This window comes from Lemur catta, chromosome 3 (assembly GCF_020740605.2).
Source record: "Lemur catta isolate mLemCat1 chromosome 3, mLemCat1.pri, whole genome shotgun sequence".
Classification (NCBI taxonomy): Eukaryota; Metazoa; Chordata; class Mammalia; order Primates; family Lemuridae; genus Lemur; species Lemur catta.
In genome coordinates this window covers 52119263-52132560 of record NC_059130.1, presented here as the reverse complement: position 1 = coordinate 52132560, position 13298 = coordinate 52119263, and the positions used below count along the sequence as shown (strand labels likewise).

The window sequence follows — 13298 nt, the reverse complement described above, 5'->3', positions numbered from 1 at the left end:
CGCACGCGCACACCCCACACGCACGCACGCGCACACCCCACACGCACGCACGCACGCACACCAAGGCCTCTTGAGAGTTGGGGGCTATGGATCCTGCTTTTACTACACACATTGCACCTAGCAGTGCTGGGGACACAAATGTAAGCCCTTGAGGTCACCTCTCTCTGACACTCAGCAATAGAGCCTGACATCGAATCAGGGTTTCAATAAATGTCAACTGAATGACAAGAGGCACTCAGTAAATACTTGTCTTGACCTGAAAGTCAGGACCCCATTTGACTGTTTATCTCTTAGTTATTCTTTAACTCACTCACCTGACCTTACATACAAATATCTTGCTGGGAAAGGGGCAAAACAAGGGAAACTGGGCCGGATTTTGTCAGGCATTGCACAATAGACCACCCAGGTGACTGGGCGGTGGTGGCCCTGGGAGCCGGGAGGAGCGTGCTGGCTCACCCTGCACCTGAGGAGGGCTGGGGCCACCCTGCGGGGAGAGCTGGGCCCCAGCGCAAGAGGTGGCTGATACCAGACAGAGCTTTGCTAGACTCCTGGGGGCGAAATTCGAACTGAGGGCCTGAGGAAAGAAAAATAAATTTAGTTTAAAATGTGGTTCTTCTTGTTCTCTTCCCTGGGAGGATTAGGGGCTGGGGGTGGGGGCTGCTGAGGCCCACTGAGCTCAGGGGAGCCGAGGGCTGGGCGGGAGGGAATGTGTGGGGCTCACACGAAGAAGGTGTTTTAAAGATGATTGAGAGACCACAGAACTTGCTTGGGGGTGAGAAGGGAGGGGGCTTCACGTCTGGTCTTTTACCGTTAATCCTCCCCTGCTGAGAATGTAGTACTACAGGTTTGCTAAGAAAGGAAAATGCTGCCCGGGTCAGCCACTGGCATACTTTCCCAGGTGACCAGGGAACTGACAGGCAAAAGCACACCCCAGTGTCACACGCCCACCTCACTTTCAAAGGCTTGGCTTTGGGCTGAGGATGCCACGTTCACAGTGAGCACCGTCCCCAGATGACTCTCCAAAAGACTCTGAAATAGTCTGTGGTCCCAACAGTGGGCTTCAGTCCCTGGCCTGGAATTCCTTCAGAGACCATGTTCCTTACTTGGGGATGGACCCTTGGCCCCTCTCACGGCCACTAAGGTCAGGGATTCTGGAGCCTCTATTCCCAGCCTTTGGGGAGCCTTGGCCGGCCTTCCTGAGCCCTTATCCTGGACCTACTTTCTGTTAGGAAATTCTACCCATGGCCCAGGCCTGCAGAAGGGCCCACTCTAATGTCAATTCAAAATCAGTCCTGCTTTGGGGTTAAGAAGTAGTGATTTTGGTTCTTATATACACATTGTAAAAACCACAGAGAAATTGTGGTTTGAAATTACTTCCTTTACGCTTCCTTCCAGCAAGGCTCAAGTGATGATCAGACACTTAAGTGAAATGTCTGCCTCATCATCACCCCACTGGAAGCAGGAGCTGTACAGTCATGCCAAGAGTTGGACAGCCCACTTCCTCATCTGCTTGTTTAAACCTGGAAACAAACACTTTCTGGTTGGTGATGGGGGGGGATAGAAGGGGGCTAGTTTCTGACTCTTAAAATGCTAATTGTACTCATACCTTATAAGGGTCTTCAAACTTGAGCTCACTAAAATAAAATCCTACCCAGAGCAGCAAAGAATGTAGTGTTTGTAATGTGGTTTGTAGAAAATAACCACATAAAGTCTATGCTTTACTATTTTTGGAACAATTAGAATATAATTAAGCAATCTTAACGCACCAATCTGAACATACTCCTGTCCTTTCTTGCTCTCACAGAGAGAGAAGGCAGAAGGGGGCCGGATGGGAGGAGGAGCCGATTCTCTTTGGAGCAGTTTCTCCTGCTGACTCCCCAGGGCCCTTGAAGTCCCCCACTTCCCTCCACCAGGCCCCCCCACATGCTGTGGTCATTGTCTGCTCACTTGTCTCTTTCCATTTCTGCTCTGTGAGCCCTCTGTGGGCGGGCACTGGGCCTGACTCATCTCTCCACCCCCAGAGAGGAGCCCCCCGGTTCCTGGCTCACAGGAGGTGCCTAATGTCTGCTATATGTTGAAGAAGCTGCACTGCGTGGGGGAGGAGTCCCGGGGGCTGATTTAGACCATTCTCCCACCTGTGTTGTTTGGTACTCAGAGCAGAAGCTGTTCTGTCCAGCACCTCCCATCACCTTCTTCATCCCTGTCAACCTCCAAGGTCATCCTTAGAGTCACCCCCCACCCCCATCCTAGAAGCATACGTCTCCCAGAAGCTCCAAACTGCTATCTTCCAGCCTCTGAGCCCTGTCCCTTGAGCAATCTTCCCCCTCTTAGCAGTCTTTTCCTGAAGGGCTCTCTCCACCCACCAGGCTGCAGTAATCCCTGGATTCCCGGAGTTCTCAATTCCTCTCAGTCACTCATTTATGCCCCTCTTGGGAAGGGGTTCCAGCTGCCATGTCCTGTCCCCCTAGCTGTCCTCAGAGGAGCCTACTACAGACGTGATACCACACAACATCCACTTAGACTTTTAAACAGACATGTTGATGTTGCTACTGCTGTTGGATTTGTGTGTTCCTTGACTTTCCCCTGGGGAGGAGAGACAAACTCCTCCATCTCTCCTCCTCACTGCTCTCTACCCAGGTGTCTGGCTCCTGCCATCTTCCTGCACGACCACAGTAGTGTCCATGTAGGTGCCAGCAGCCTGGCCCCTCCTTCCTGTGCCTCTCCATCACCTGACCCTGACCCTCACGCCGTTTCACCATGACCACACTCAGGGGCCTGTTCCCACCCTTCCTACCTGCCCTCAAAATCCTTAATGCACATATTTCTCTTTCTGACTTGAGTTTTTTACACAGGGCCGTGGAGCCCAGGAGACCTCTACTCCCTGGACTGTCCATTCACCCCACCAGTCTCAGTCCCTCTGGCTTCTTGTCCCTCCTCGTGCAGCCTGGACGTGATGCCTGTGGGCCAGTCACTGCCCTCAGCTCCGCGCCCACTTGGCCTTGTGTGGTGCCTCCCTCCACATCCGAGCCCTGCATCTCCCCCTCTCCACCTGCTCTGCCTCAGGGCCTGGGTGCTAAATATTACCGGGAGAAATAGTACAATGACACATCTGTATGTCAAGATAACATGAGGTCTCTGACCTCCCTGGCTCCTTGCTGATACGTAGCATTGCTTCTACATGTTCCAGGTTAGCTGTCTCTCTAGGCCTCTGTGAAACGGTTGCACACCTCTGCCAAACTCTGCAAACCCCTCTCCCCGTGCTTCTGGGCCTTCACCTAGCCACATACTCCCCAGAGTGCCATCTCCCTTCACGTTCTTCTTTCTGCCTCTAGACTTACCTGGGATGAGACCTTTCCTGCCCTCCTTCCCTACTTCCTGCCTTCTCCCTTCCTGGCGTGAAAGAAGAGGCATCTTCTCCAAGGCGATCCTCATGCTGCCTCTAGAGCCCGTCCCTTCCCTCTTCCTTTAGTATTTTTTTTTTTACCAAACCTTCCCACTCTTTCCTGTATCTTCAGTCTCCTCACTGAGTGAGGCAAGCCCAGCTTACCTGCAATTCTCTCAGGATGGGTCCGGAGGGTGTCCATGAATTGGGACAAGGTTCGGAGCTCTGTCCAAACGTGGCCAAGGTGCTGGCTCTCTGGTGCATCCATGAGGAGTTCTTGAAAATCTCGATACACCCTTGCTAAGCTGGATGAAGGACAAATATATTTCATCAATAAAGAAATATCTGTCTTTTTTTATAATAATAACACCTTGTGCTATTTTTCAAGATACCATGTGCTTGACCTAGCTACTACCTTAAGTACCTTTATAACACTGCCAAGGCAGAAGGAGAAAGACATATTATTTTTACTTCCTCATACATATAGGCCAACAGACAGGAGTGGTGAGCGATTGGTTCAGGCTTGCAGTTTTGGCAGGGCCAGATCACCTCTCAGACCCATGCTCTGTGTGTCTCTTGTCCAGAGAAGCCTTAAACAGGATGCTGTTGGTACGTATCATAGGAGGGTCTTCCCAGCCTTTACCACTTCTCTGAGACCTCCCGTCCACCCAGTCATGGGGGCAGGATCTGACAGCCATGCTTGATCCTCCCTGCACACACACATGCATACACGTGCACACACGTGCACGCATGCACCTCTGCCAAGGCCGATTGGACAGGGAGAATGAAGCTGGGCCAAACAGACTGGTTTCCAAGAATTGGAACAGTATTCAGGGTGCTCTTCTGATTGCCCAAGCTGGGGTGCTATGGACTGGGTGACCAGTAGCTGCCTGGGCATTGAGGAACAGGGGAAACTGGTCCATGGAGAGAGGTGACCAGAGTGGATGAACCGAGAGACAGAGAGGCTGGACCTTGCAGGCCCAGACGGCAGAGAGCAGAGGAAGCAGCTCCTGACGGCTCTCCAGTTCTTGGCCTGCCTCTCCGGAGCCCTGCCTTGCTGCCCTTGGCTGTGTGAGAAGGTCTAGCTAGCATCTAAATCATACATTTCCTTCTGGGGCTTGAGCTTGTTTGAATGAGTTTCTGTGCCTTGCAAGCAGAAGAACCTTGAATAAGCTAATATTTCCCCCACAATATGTGTATGAAATGTGAAACCCAGCTTTCTAGGTTCAAATGCCAAGTGCAGCTGCAGTCTGGAGCCCCCTTCCCCAGCTCCCACCCTCAGTCTTCCCCAGTAGCATCTATAAACACTGCCAGGGCCAGTCCCACCAGAGCTCCGCACAAGCCTCCCTGATCCCACCATGGGACCCCATGGGTCTCTAGATGGGCAGGCATTTCTTTTCAGGAACCTCAGGGTGTCTAAGTGAAAGTGAAGCCTGTAAACTAAAACTTCAAGGCAGCACTGGGAGCCCAGCTAAACTATCACCTCCCTCACTTTTTTAGGAAGAAAGGTGTTCCTTGTTCTCTCTTCCCATAATCTAGAGTCAGCAAACAGATAAATATTATACGCTTGTAAACCATACTGTTTCTGTCACAACTACTCAACCCTGCCATTATGGGGCACAAGCTGCCATAGTTTGTTCCCCATGGAGAGGGCCACCTCCAAGCTCAGGCTGACCTAACGAATGTTCTTTTTTTTTAAAGTCTAAATGCAGGCTTGTCCTGGAGGAATTATACTGAGCTCCTCTAAGGATAAAACTGAAGTAACCGTATATCTCAGTTGACCCCGACCTGGTGTTTACACAAGTAGGGTAAAGCTTGGTCCCCAACAAGCCCTTGCTGGTGACCTTCAGGTATAACCTTCACAAAGTGTGGCTCAAGGTCTGCAGAGCAGGTAAGGATGGCCCTGTGCACATCCACGAGCCTCTGTCTATAGGACATGCTCGCACCATGTATTCCCAAAGCTCTGAAAGGGACTTCCAAAGGTAGACTCTCTTCCTATGGGATTTGACTTAAAATTCGACCCCAGGCCAGAGGTTATTAACCTGGAGTCCACAAGTTCCAGTTCCCTGAAATCACATGTACGACCTACTGTTTGGTGTGTGTGTCCATTTTTCTTTGGAGAGGGGCCATCAGCTTTCATCAGCTCTTAGAATGCTCACCAGCCCCACAGGTTAATAATCACTGCTCTTGAGCCATGTCCCAAGACTCCTCACCATGCAAGGGTGCGGACGGCAGTCACAACAAAGGATTTGGAATTGGTCTTTTTCTCCCAGAAAGCAAGCTTCATATCGTAAATCTGATTTCATTTACCCTTTCAATGCTCCTTGACGTTTTCTTAGCCCTTAGATGTCCAAGAAAGCTTTTAAAGAAACAGTGATGTGTTGATCTGTCGGGGTTGATGGGGTGAGGGGAACTGAGTGTTTCTGACTCCACCCTAGTCATCCGTCTAGGAGCCAGTGACACAGCTCAGTAGGGGGCTGCCATCAAACTCCAGGTCACATCTTAGGGATCCAAGGACCAAAAATTTGTGTTCATGTGGTCTTAGTTTGGTGCTTTCTCCCCAAGTGTCCTGATATTAATAGAATGTTCCAGAGAGGAAACCTGCTCTGCTCCTCAGAGATTAGGGGACTCAGCAAGCCACGAAAACACTTCCAGTGCTGCATGCTCTGTGTGTGCATGCACTTCGGTGCAGGGCAAGAATGAAGGGGTGTGCAAGTTCCTCCCGGCATGGTGGGTATCTCAACACTTACATGGAGTTATTATAGTTTGACACAATTCCAGGAGATTCTCCTGGGGTGGTGCTTCGAAAACAAGGATTGTTCACATTGCAGAAAATCCCCTGGAGCCATGGCAACATTCCTGCTGAGGGCATCGCCTTGTTGGGAAAATGGCCTTTAAAACAGGAAATGAAGACAAGAAGTGAGCCATGGAGACCAAGCTGGACACAGCTCTAGGAGACAGGGCCTCTTTGGGAAGGAGCCCTGGTGCTCTCCTTCATTCACCGACAAGTAAGAAGCAGGGGCATCTTATACACGCTGGGTGCTAAAGACAAGGCCTCCTCTCTCAAGCTCCTGGTGTAGTGGGGAGACAGAAAAATGTTCTAGCAAAGACATGGATGGAAGCGCAGAAGGGGAAGGAAGGCGGGACAAATCATTTTGTGGTGGGAGGGGCCGGGGATGTTAGCTCAGGAAGTCTCCACCTCCACGAGCTGCTGACGCTAGAGAAGAGTTTCATCTATCCCTTGGACAATCGACAGTGTGTTCTCAGCAGGAGTACCCACCCCCAAGCAAGCTGCAGGCTACAGGTTAGAAGCTCCGGGGGTGGGGGTGGGGGTGAGGTAAAGAAGCAAGAGTGTGATGGACAGGAGGTAGATTCACAGCTTGAGCCCTGCCACTCACGAACCAGGGGGTGAAGGAAGACCCAGCAGCTTTGCACAACTGTGGAGGCCTTCACATCAGCTGCCCAAAGGGAGATGTCATTCCGGCCAGAAACTAGAGGAAATCGCTCCCAGAATGGTAGAGCATAAAAGAGTCTTTCACTAGGTTCATCCTAGGTCCTCGAACACCTCAGAGGTCCAAGAAATAATGTTTTATTAAGTATAATCTTATAGAACCCCTTCTCCTCATTTTTCTCTAGCACCGTGAATAAGAAATCCCCTAAATTGGTCTCTGAAATATTTTAGAGAACTCATCTATAATCTTATAATCTGTTCTCTTTAAAACAAATGAGAGTTTAGATATGAAAAAAATAAACCAACAAAAACAAAACAAACAAAAAAATTACACAATCCTTAAGTAACCACATGTAAGTATTTGCTTAGAATGCAATGCGTAGGATTAAACATTTGTGTAACGCTGATGAATCTGTTTTATGCATGTAGACATGGAATGATGATAAGCAGACCCAATCCCTGCACCTCCACCCCCAAGACCTTTCTAGACAAAGGGACCAGACTGGTGTCTCTTTGAGGCCCAGGCCCTGCTATGCTTACATTCATGCTGGCTGTAGAGTGGGTTGGCATTCCTTAACCAGATCAAGACCAGAAACAAAGATAAAGGCCACACGAGTTCCACGACAAACCGAATCTGGAAAAACAAAACAAAAAGAGAGAAAGGCCAGTGGTGCTAAGAGTATAGATAGGAAACTGCCAGAGCAGACATACTTCACCTTGGCGCCTGTCCATGCAGTAGGACTTTGGTTCTGGTATACTTACGTAAAGAGCTTCCTTCTTTTATGCCCCCTCCTATAATGCCTCTACCTGATTTATTATACCAACCATATTTTGTGTCCATCTGGGCTCTACTCTGCCTCTGTTTTAGGAAACTGCATCAGCACAAGACTTTCATAAAGGAGCCTCAAGATCATGGGCTTTGGGGCACTTTAAATGTCGCTGTGCTGGTGAGTGCAGACTCTGACTCACTGGGGTCTGCCCAGAGCTGCATTTCTCACAAGCTCCCAGGTAACCCTGATGCTGCAGGTAGTGACTCTGCAGATGAGGAAAGAGGCCCAGAGAGGGCAAGTGACCTGGGCAGTGTCCCATCAGCAGTGACAGCATCAGAACCAAAGACCCATCTCCTGTCTCCAGGGCCAGTGCTCTCTCTGCCTGCCCTGCTACCTTGCCTTCTAGCACAAAGCAGACCTTGCAAATGTGGTCACTGAATGAATGAATGAGCAAATGAGCAAATGACTGTGAAGTACTATGATCCATAGCAAAGTCAACAAAAATCTGGTTTACCAATATTTTTCCTTCAACAATGTCTGTTGCTTAAAGAAAAAAAGCAGGGCATATGGTTGAAAGTCGATATTTAAATTTAGGTTTATTGTAGAGCTTAAGGACTCTTGACTCCAAAAGAAGAAGAGCCAGTTGACTGTTGCAGGCCCTACGCTATGGCATTGCACACGGTGTGGAGGCTGGAGCTGGGGCACTATGGAGGGGAGGAGGGAGAGGGAGTGTGAATTGGGGCTGTGAGGGTTCTCCTACCCACCCCCTGCTCCAGAAACCTTAGGAAGGAAACTCATAAGAGCTAAAGGAGATTTTAAGCAGCTGGCTGGGAATAAACACTTGGATGCGTATAGATCGGTGAGGGGCTGTTCACATGGTCTTTAATGTAACCCTTTGCTGTTTTCCTCTCAAAGAAATGCAAATAGGATCTTAGCAAAATGGGGGAGCCCATAGCAGGTGCTCAAAAAAGTGTTTGTTCCTTTCATGCCAGTAGGGACAAATCATGTTCTGCTTTTTAAAAAATGGTCTCCTAGCAACTGAATTACAACAAATTAGAAAATAAATTGGTAGGAAAAGTGATCATGCATTGAAGAAAAAGCAAAAACTGTCTAGGGCAGATGGTGATTATGCAGTTATAACTTTTTATAAAATGTTTTATTCAAAATATGTGTAGGGAGGATATGGTAGGGAGGATATGTTAGGGAAGCACACGCACACACACACACACACATACATGGGAAGAAGAGAGAATAGATTTTCTTTAGTACACTCATTTTTCAGAGCTCCTGCTACACTTTTTCCCACAAGATGGCAAAACAATATTGGGCAATCCCCACCTAGTGTCGAGGGGACTGACCCCAAGCACACTTGCTAGTATCAGAATGTTGGCAGCTCCCCCCAGGGCATTCAGGTCAAGGTTGGCCAGGCTGGGCCTCTGCCTCAGCCGGCCCCATCTCACTGCTGGCATCCCAGTCCCTGACCACACACAACTCTCCTCCAGCTGCCGAGACTGCCCTACTTATCACTCATCACACTTCAGGCTCATTACTCCTGCAAGGCTGTGGAGCCCTCATGGGCTGGAAGCCTCCTGAGAGCAGTGACCACATCTGTCCTCATCACTACTGTGATTCCAGCACTCCACAAGGGGTGGGATTCACAATAGGTGCTCAATAAATATCTGTGAAATGAGGGAGCCTTTGTCAAGACTGGTCTAGGAGGCCCCACCGGGAAAGCTGGAGGTGACACAGGGGCTTGCGTCACCAACAGTCTGCAGATTTGACAAACGGCACACCCCAGAGGCATGTACACTGGCCTCTGCCTTTATGTGGGATCCTCCCGTCAATGGGTAAGTTCTGGGAGCAAGTTTGACAGGTATGTGCAAGTGATGAAACCGGAAGATGTTCCTGGTGTCTTCACCAGGGAAATGAGACAGCCTGTCCAGATTCCACACATTTGACTCCTCCTTAAGACAATGGCATGCAATGTTGGCTTTCTCCAAGTACATCAGCTGCCTTCCACGTAGCAACGGCAATCTGGGAGCAGGCTGGTGTGCTGAACATTGATGCTGATTTGAGAGTGGTGGGAAGATCTGGGTTAATAGCCCCTTTTGGGTTTGCTCAACCCCTGAGTCTCAGTTTTCTCATCTATGAAATAGGACTGCTACTTTTTCCTACAGTGTACACTGAGGGTTAAGAGCACATCCTTCTGGGACCAAGTACTGGGGTTCCTAGCCAGCCTGCTCCATCTTAGCTATATGACCATTCAACTCCTCTGTACCAAAGGGTCTCATCTGCAAAATGGGGGCGATACCAGGACCTCCCTCCCAGAGCAGTTGGAGAATAAAATGAGTTAACCATGTCAAACGTGGACAGCAGCAGCTGGCACAAGGTAACACTCAGTAAACACAGCCACTTATTACTGCCTCGTGGGACTGTCACAGGGGTCACAGTGACACTGTAGATGATGTGCAGTGTATCTGTCACTGTAGGTGACACTGCACATTAAAGAAATAGCATTAAAATTATCTTCGAGCTCTTAGGCCTGCCCTCCTCTTACAGGCATGTCTCCTCCCTTTCTGGATTCAGAACGGCTCAGTTGCCAGTTTGGAAACACGGGGCTTCCTGAGAAACAAGCCCCACACCGTCCCTTGCTCCTTACAGAAACAGCAGCTTGCACCAGGAAGGGATCCGCCAGCCTTGCCTACCTGTCCCCTGGATAAAATTTCTTAAGCCCAAACTAGCGAATCTCATCCTTTCTTGAAATGCTAGCGACACACTCTCTCATCCACTCACTCACTCACTCATTCATTCTTGTATTTTTAAAGCACCTGCTCTCTGCAAGGCATTGCAACTTAAAGTCCTCCCATCAGTGGGCGGCAGGATCAGCATCTCCTTCCTTCCTTCCGTGTCTGGCCCTAGGACTGGGACCACTTTGCCTGTATTCCTCGTCACAACTCTGGATTAGGGCTGCTGTTTTCTGTCTATCATCCCTGCCCTCCACTGCCTGAGGTCAGCGCTTCCCTGTGGCTGTGTGCCAGGACCACGTGGGGGTCCCAGGACATGCCCCAGGTCAGTGACATCAGAATCTTTGGGCATGAGACATGAGGATTTTTTTAAAGAACACTTTTCAAGTAATTCCAATGTGCAGCCAAGGCTGAGAACCGCTGGTCTAGGTGGTGGTGGGTAACCTTTGAAAAACATTTGTTGAGAGATCAGTGTTACTGTTCTAATTCTGTGAGCATGTGTTTTGGGGGGGCTGCATCTCACACTTCACTCCTTGTACAAAGACCAGCAGCCTGACAGGTCTGGCCTCACAACAGCCCCTCCTCCTGCCCCTCCCGAGTCATGCTCAGCCCCCCACCCCAGAGCCGCATCCTTGTCCTTGGTGCTCAACTGCGCGCAGGCATACCCCAGGGAGAAATTCCACAGCATAATTAAAGACATGTTTCTGGGCAGCTCGGACTCCCCCACCCCTTCCCTTTAAACATGTCTGTAACTTTAATTAAGCCCAGCCGAGGCTCAGAAGGGGCTGGTGGAAAATTTTTTTTTCCCAAACTGGTATTTCCTCTCTCTCTCAGTCTTTCTCTTTCTCTCTTTCTTCCCCACACTTTACCATTCAATCTACATGGGGAGGAGGGGTTTCTAGCAAGGGCAGAGTTGTGCTTGTTGTTTTAGAACTTAGCCAGTTAGATTTCTTTCCCTCACTCTGTGTTTTCGATTTTGAAGAGGGTAGCCGAGGCTTGAAAGAAGCCACGTAATTCTCCCTCCCGCACTGAGAACCAGACAGGATGCTTAGCCTGGACGAATGTGACCTGGAACCTGGGCACACAGAGCTGGCTGCCCCACTGCCCTGCACCTGCCACGTCCTCTCACCCAATGCTGGGCCCAGGACAAAGGCCACAGCTGTCTCAGGTGCCCAGGTCTGGGGGGCAGGAAATGATGAGTCCCCTGCTCTCAGGAGTCCTCAAGCCTCCCCCAAATATCCTGTCCTAGCCTGGAGCAGAAGGTAACACTGAGGGGCCCCACATAGTGAGCTCTCAGGGACAAAGGCCCTGCCTCGTGACCTTCATACACCCTCCCCAGCACAGCGCCTGGTCCACAGCCAGTAGGGCTGGGCGTGTATTTGTCTCGAGCAGTCAGGGAGTACTCATCATTTGGAACACAGGGGTAGGGACAGACTCCTTGGGAAGGCTTCTCTCACCCTCGCCAACCCTGGCGTCCCTTCTGAGCTCCCGAGCGCATCCTCGGCCCCACACCATGCTTCCTTCTACTCCATGTCGCACACCTCATGCTGCCACCTGGCCCTGAATACCAGGAGGGCAGTGGATGTGTCTGGCTCACCTTGGTAGAGGGCAACACGCATCCCAGTTTGCCAAGCCTGGTAGTTTACAGTTATTGTCCTGGTGCAATTATCAATAGTGTTCCCTTTCACTCTCAAAACTGCCCCGGTTTGGATGGTAAGTTACATGGTCACTCCATCTTGGTGACATAATGGCCAGCCTATTAGATGGGGCTTGATCCCTGGGGGCAGTGTGGTATATCGGCCAAGTCCGCCTGTCCTGGAGTCACACGGCAAGGGTTTGAATCCCAGGTCCAACCCCACTAACCCTTCTCTGGAGCCTCAGTTACCTCATCAGTGCCGTGGGGATAATAGAGGTCTCTCTCACAGAGTCACTGGGAGGGTTAAATGAAGTAATACACTTAGCACTGTGCCAGGCACTTAGTAATACTTGACAAATGTTAACAGAGGAACAAAAAAAGGAGGGAGGAATGCAGAGATCTGAAGATTTTCATCTTATGCCCTTAAGGATTGGAGAGAAGGAATGAGGAAATTTGGTATCTGTTTTTATTCTTGCTCCTATCACAGGAGTAAACACCCCAAATTGTGGATGTTTGAGGAATTAAAAACCCTGGAGCCAAGTTATGGGCTTGGTGAGTTGCACTTTTCTTAGAAGTACCATTTTCTAGAGGCAGAAGTTTCCGGAAGAACCAAAAGCTTAGAAAGGAGCCACAGACCCCTCTCAGAGCTCCTGAGAGGTAATGGGGGATACCTCCAACTTACCCAGACATTCTAGAAGCTCTCAGAATGTGGTAGCAGTGGGACAGCCATCTGGGGCACACCAGACAGAGACCTCAATTTCCAGGCTATCAGGACGGCATCCAGTGAGCCCTGCCCCAGACCACGCCCGGCTCTGGGAGATGCACCAGCCAAGGTCCTCAGCCTGATGCTCCATCCCCCTGAGGAGAGGGCAGAGCCCCTGAGCAAGGGGACAGCCACCAACACCAGGGAAGGGAGCAGACTGTGAGGGCACATGAACCAAACCTGTCTTTGAAAACAGAGTTATTCTCTGTAACAGCAACATGCTTGCCACAGGAGTGGAATCATTTCAGGCCACCAGTGACAGGCCTCAGGTATGTTTTTTGAGAACCACAAAGAGCAAAACAAGAGTAAAATGAACTGAGAATCTTAATTTCTTATGCGGGAGGGAGGGAAAGTGAGAGAGAGAGAACAAGGGCACATTGGATTTTCCTTGGCCATCCACAGACTACACGCATCATGTAGGCAGGAACTGTGAGGAATGTCTTATTTGCCATTGTATACCCAAGAGCCTGGTTCAGTGCCTGGAAATTATTAAGTATTTGTGGATTGAAGGAACAAATGAATACATGAGTAAATGTAATAATGAGTCTTGTT

The 13298-nt window shown here is 49.8% G+C and overlaps 1 protein-coding gene across 1 annotated transcript in view; it reads right to left on the bottom strand.

Moving 5' to 3' along the window:
* ABCA4 (ATP binding cassette subfamily A member 4) overlaps positions 1 to 13298 on the bottom strand; it is a 132594-nt gene that overhangs the window by 117349 nt on the left and 1947 nt on the right. The window contains exons 2-4 of the mRNA XM_045547502.1: positions 7374 to 7467; positions 6133 to 6274; positions 3548 to 3687 (exon numbers count right to left, since the gene is read on the bottom strand). Of these exons, the coding sequence (XP_045403458.1) occupies positions 3548 to 3687; positions 6133 to 6274; positions 7374 to 7467 (376 nt within the window). The remainder of the gene's footprint in view (positions 1 to 3547; positions 3688 to 6132; positions 6275 to 7373; positions 7468 to 13298) is intronic.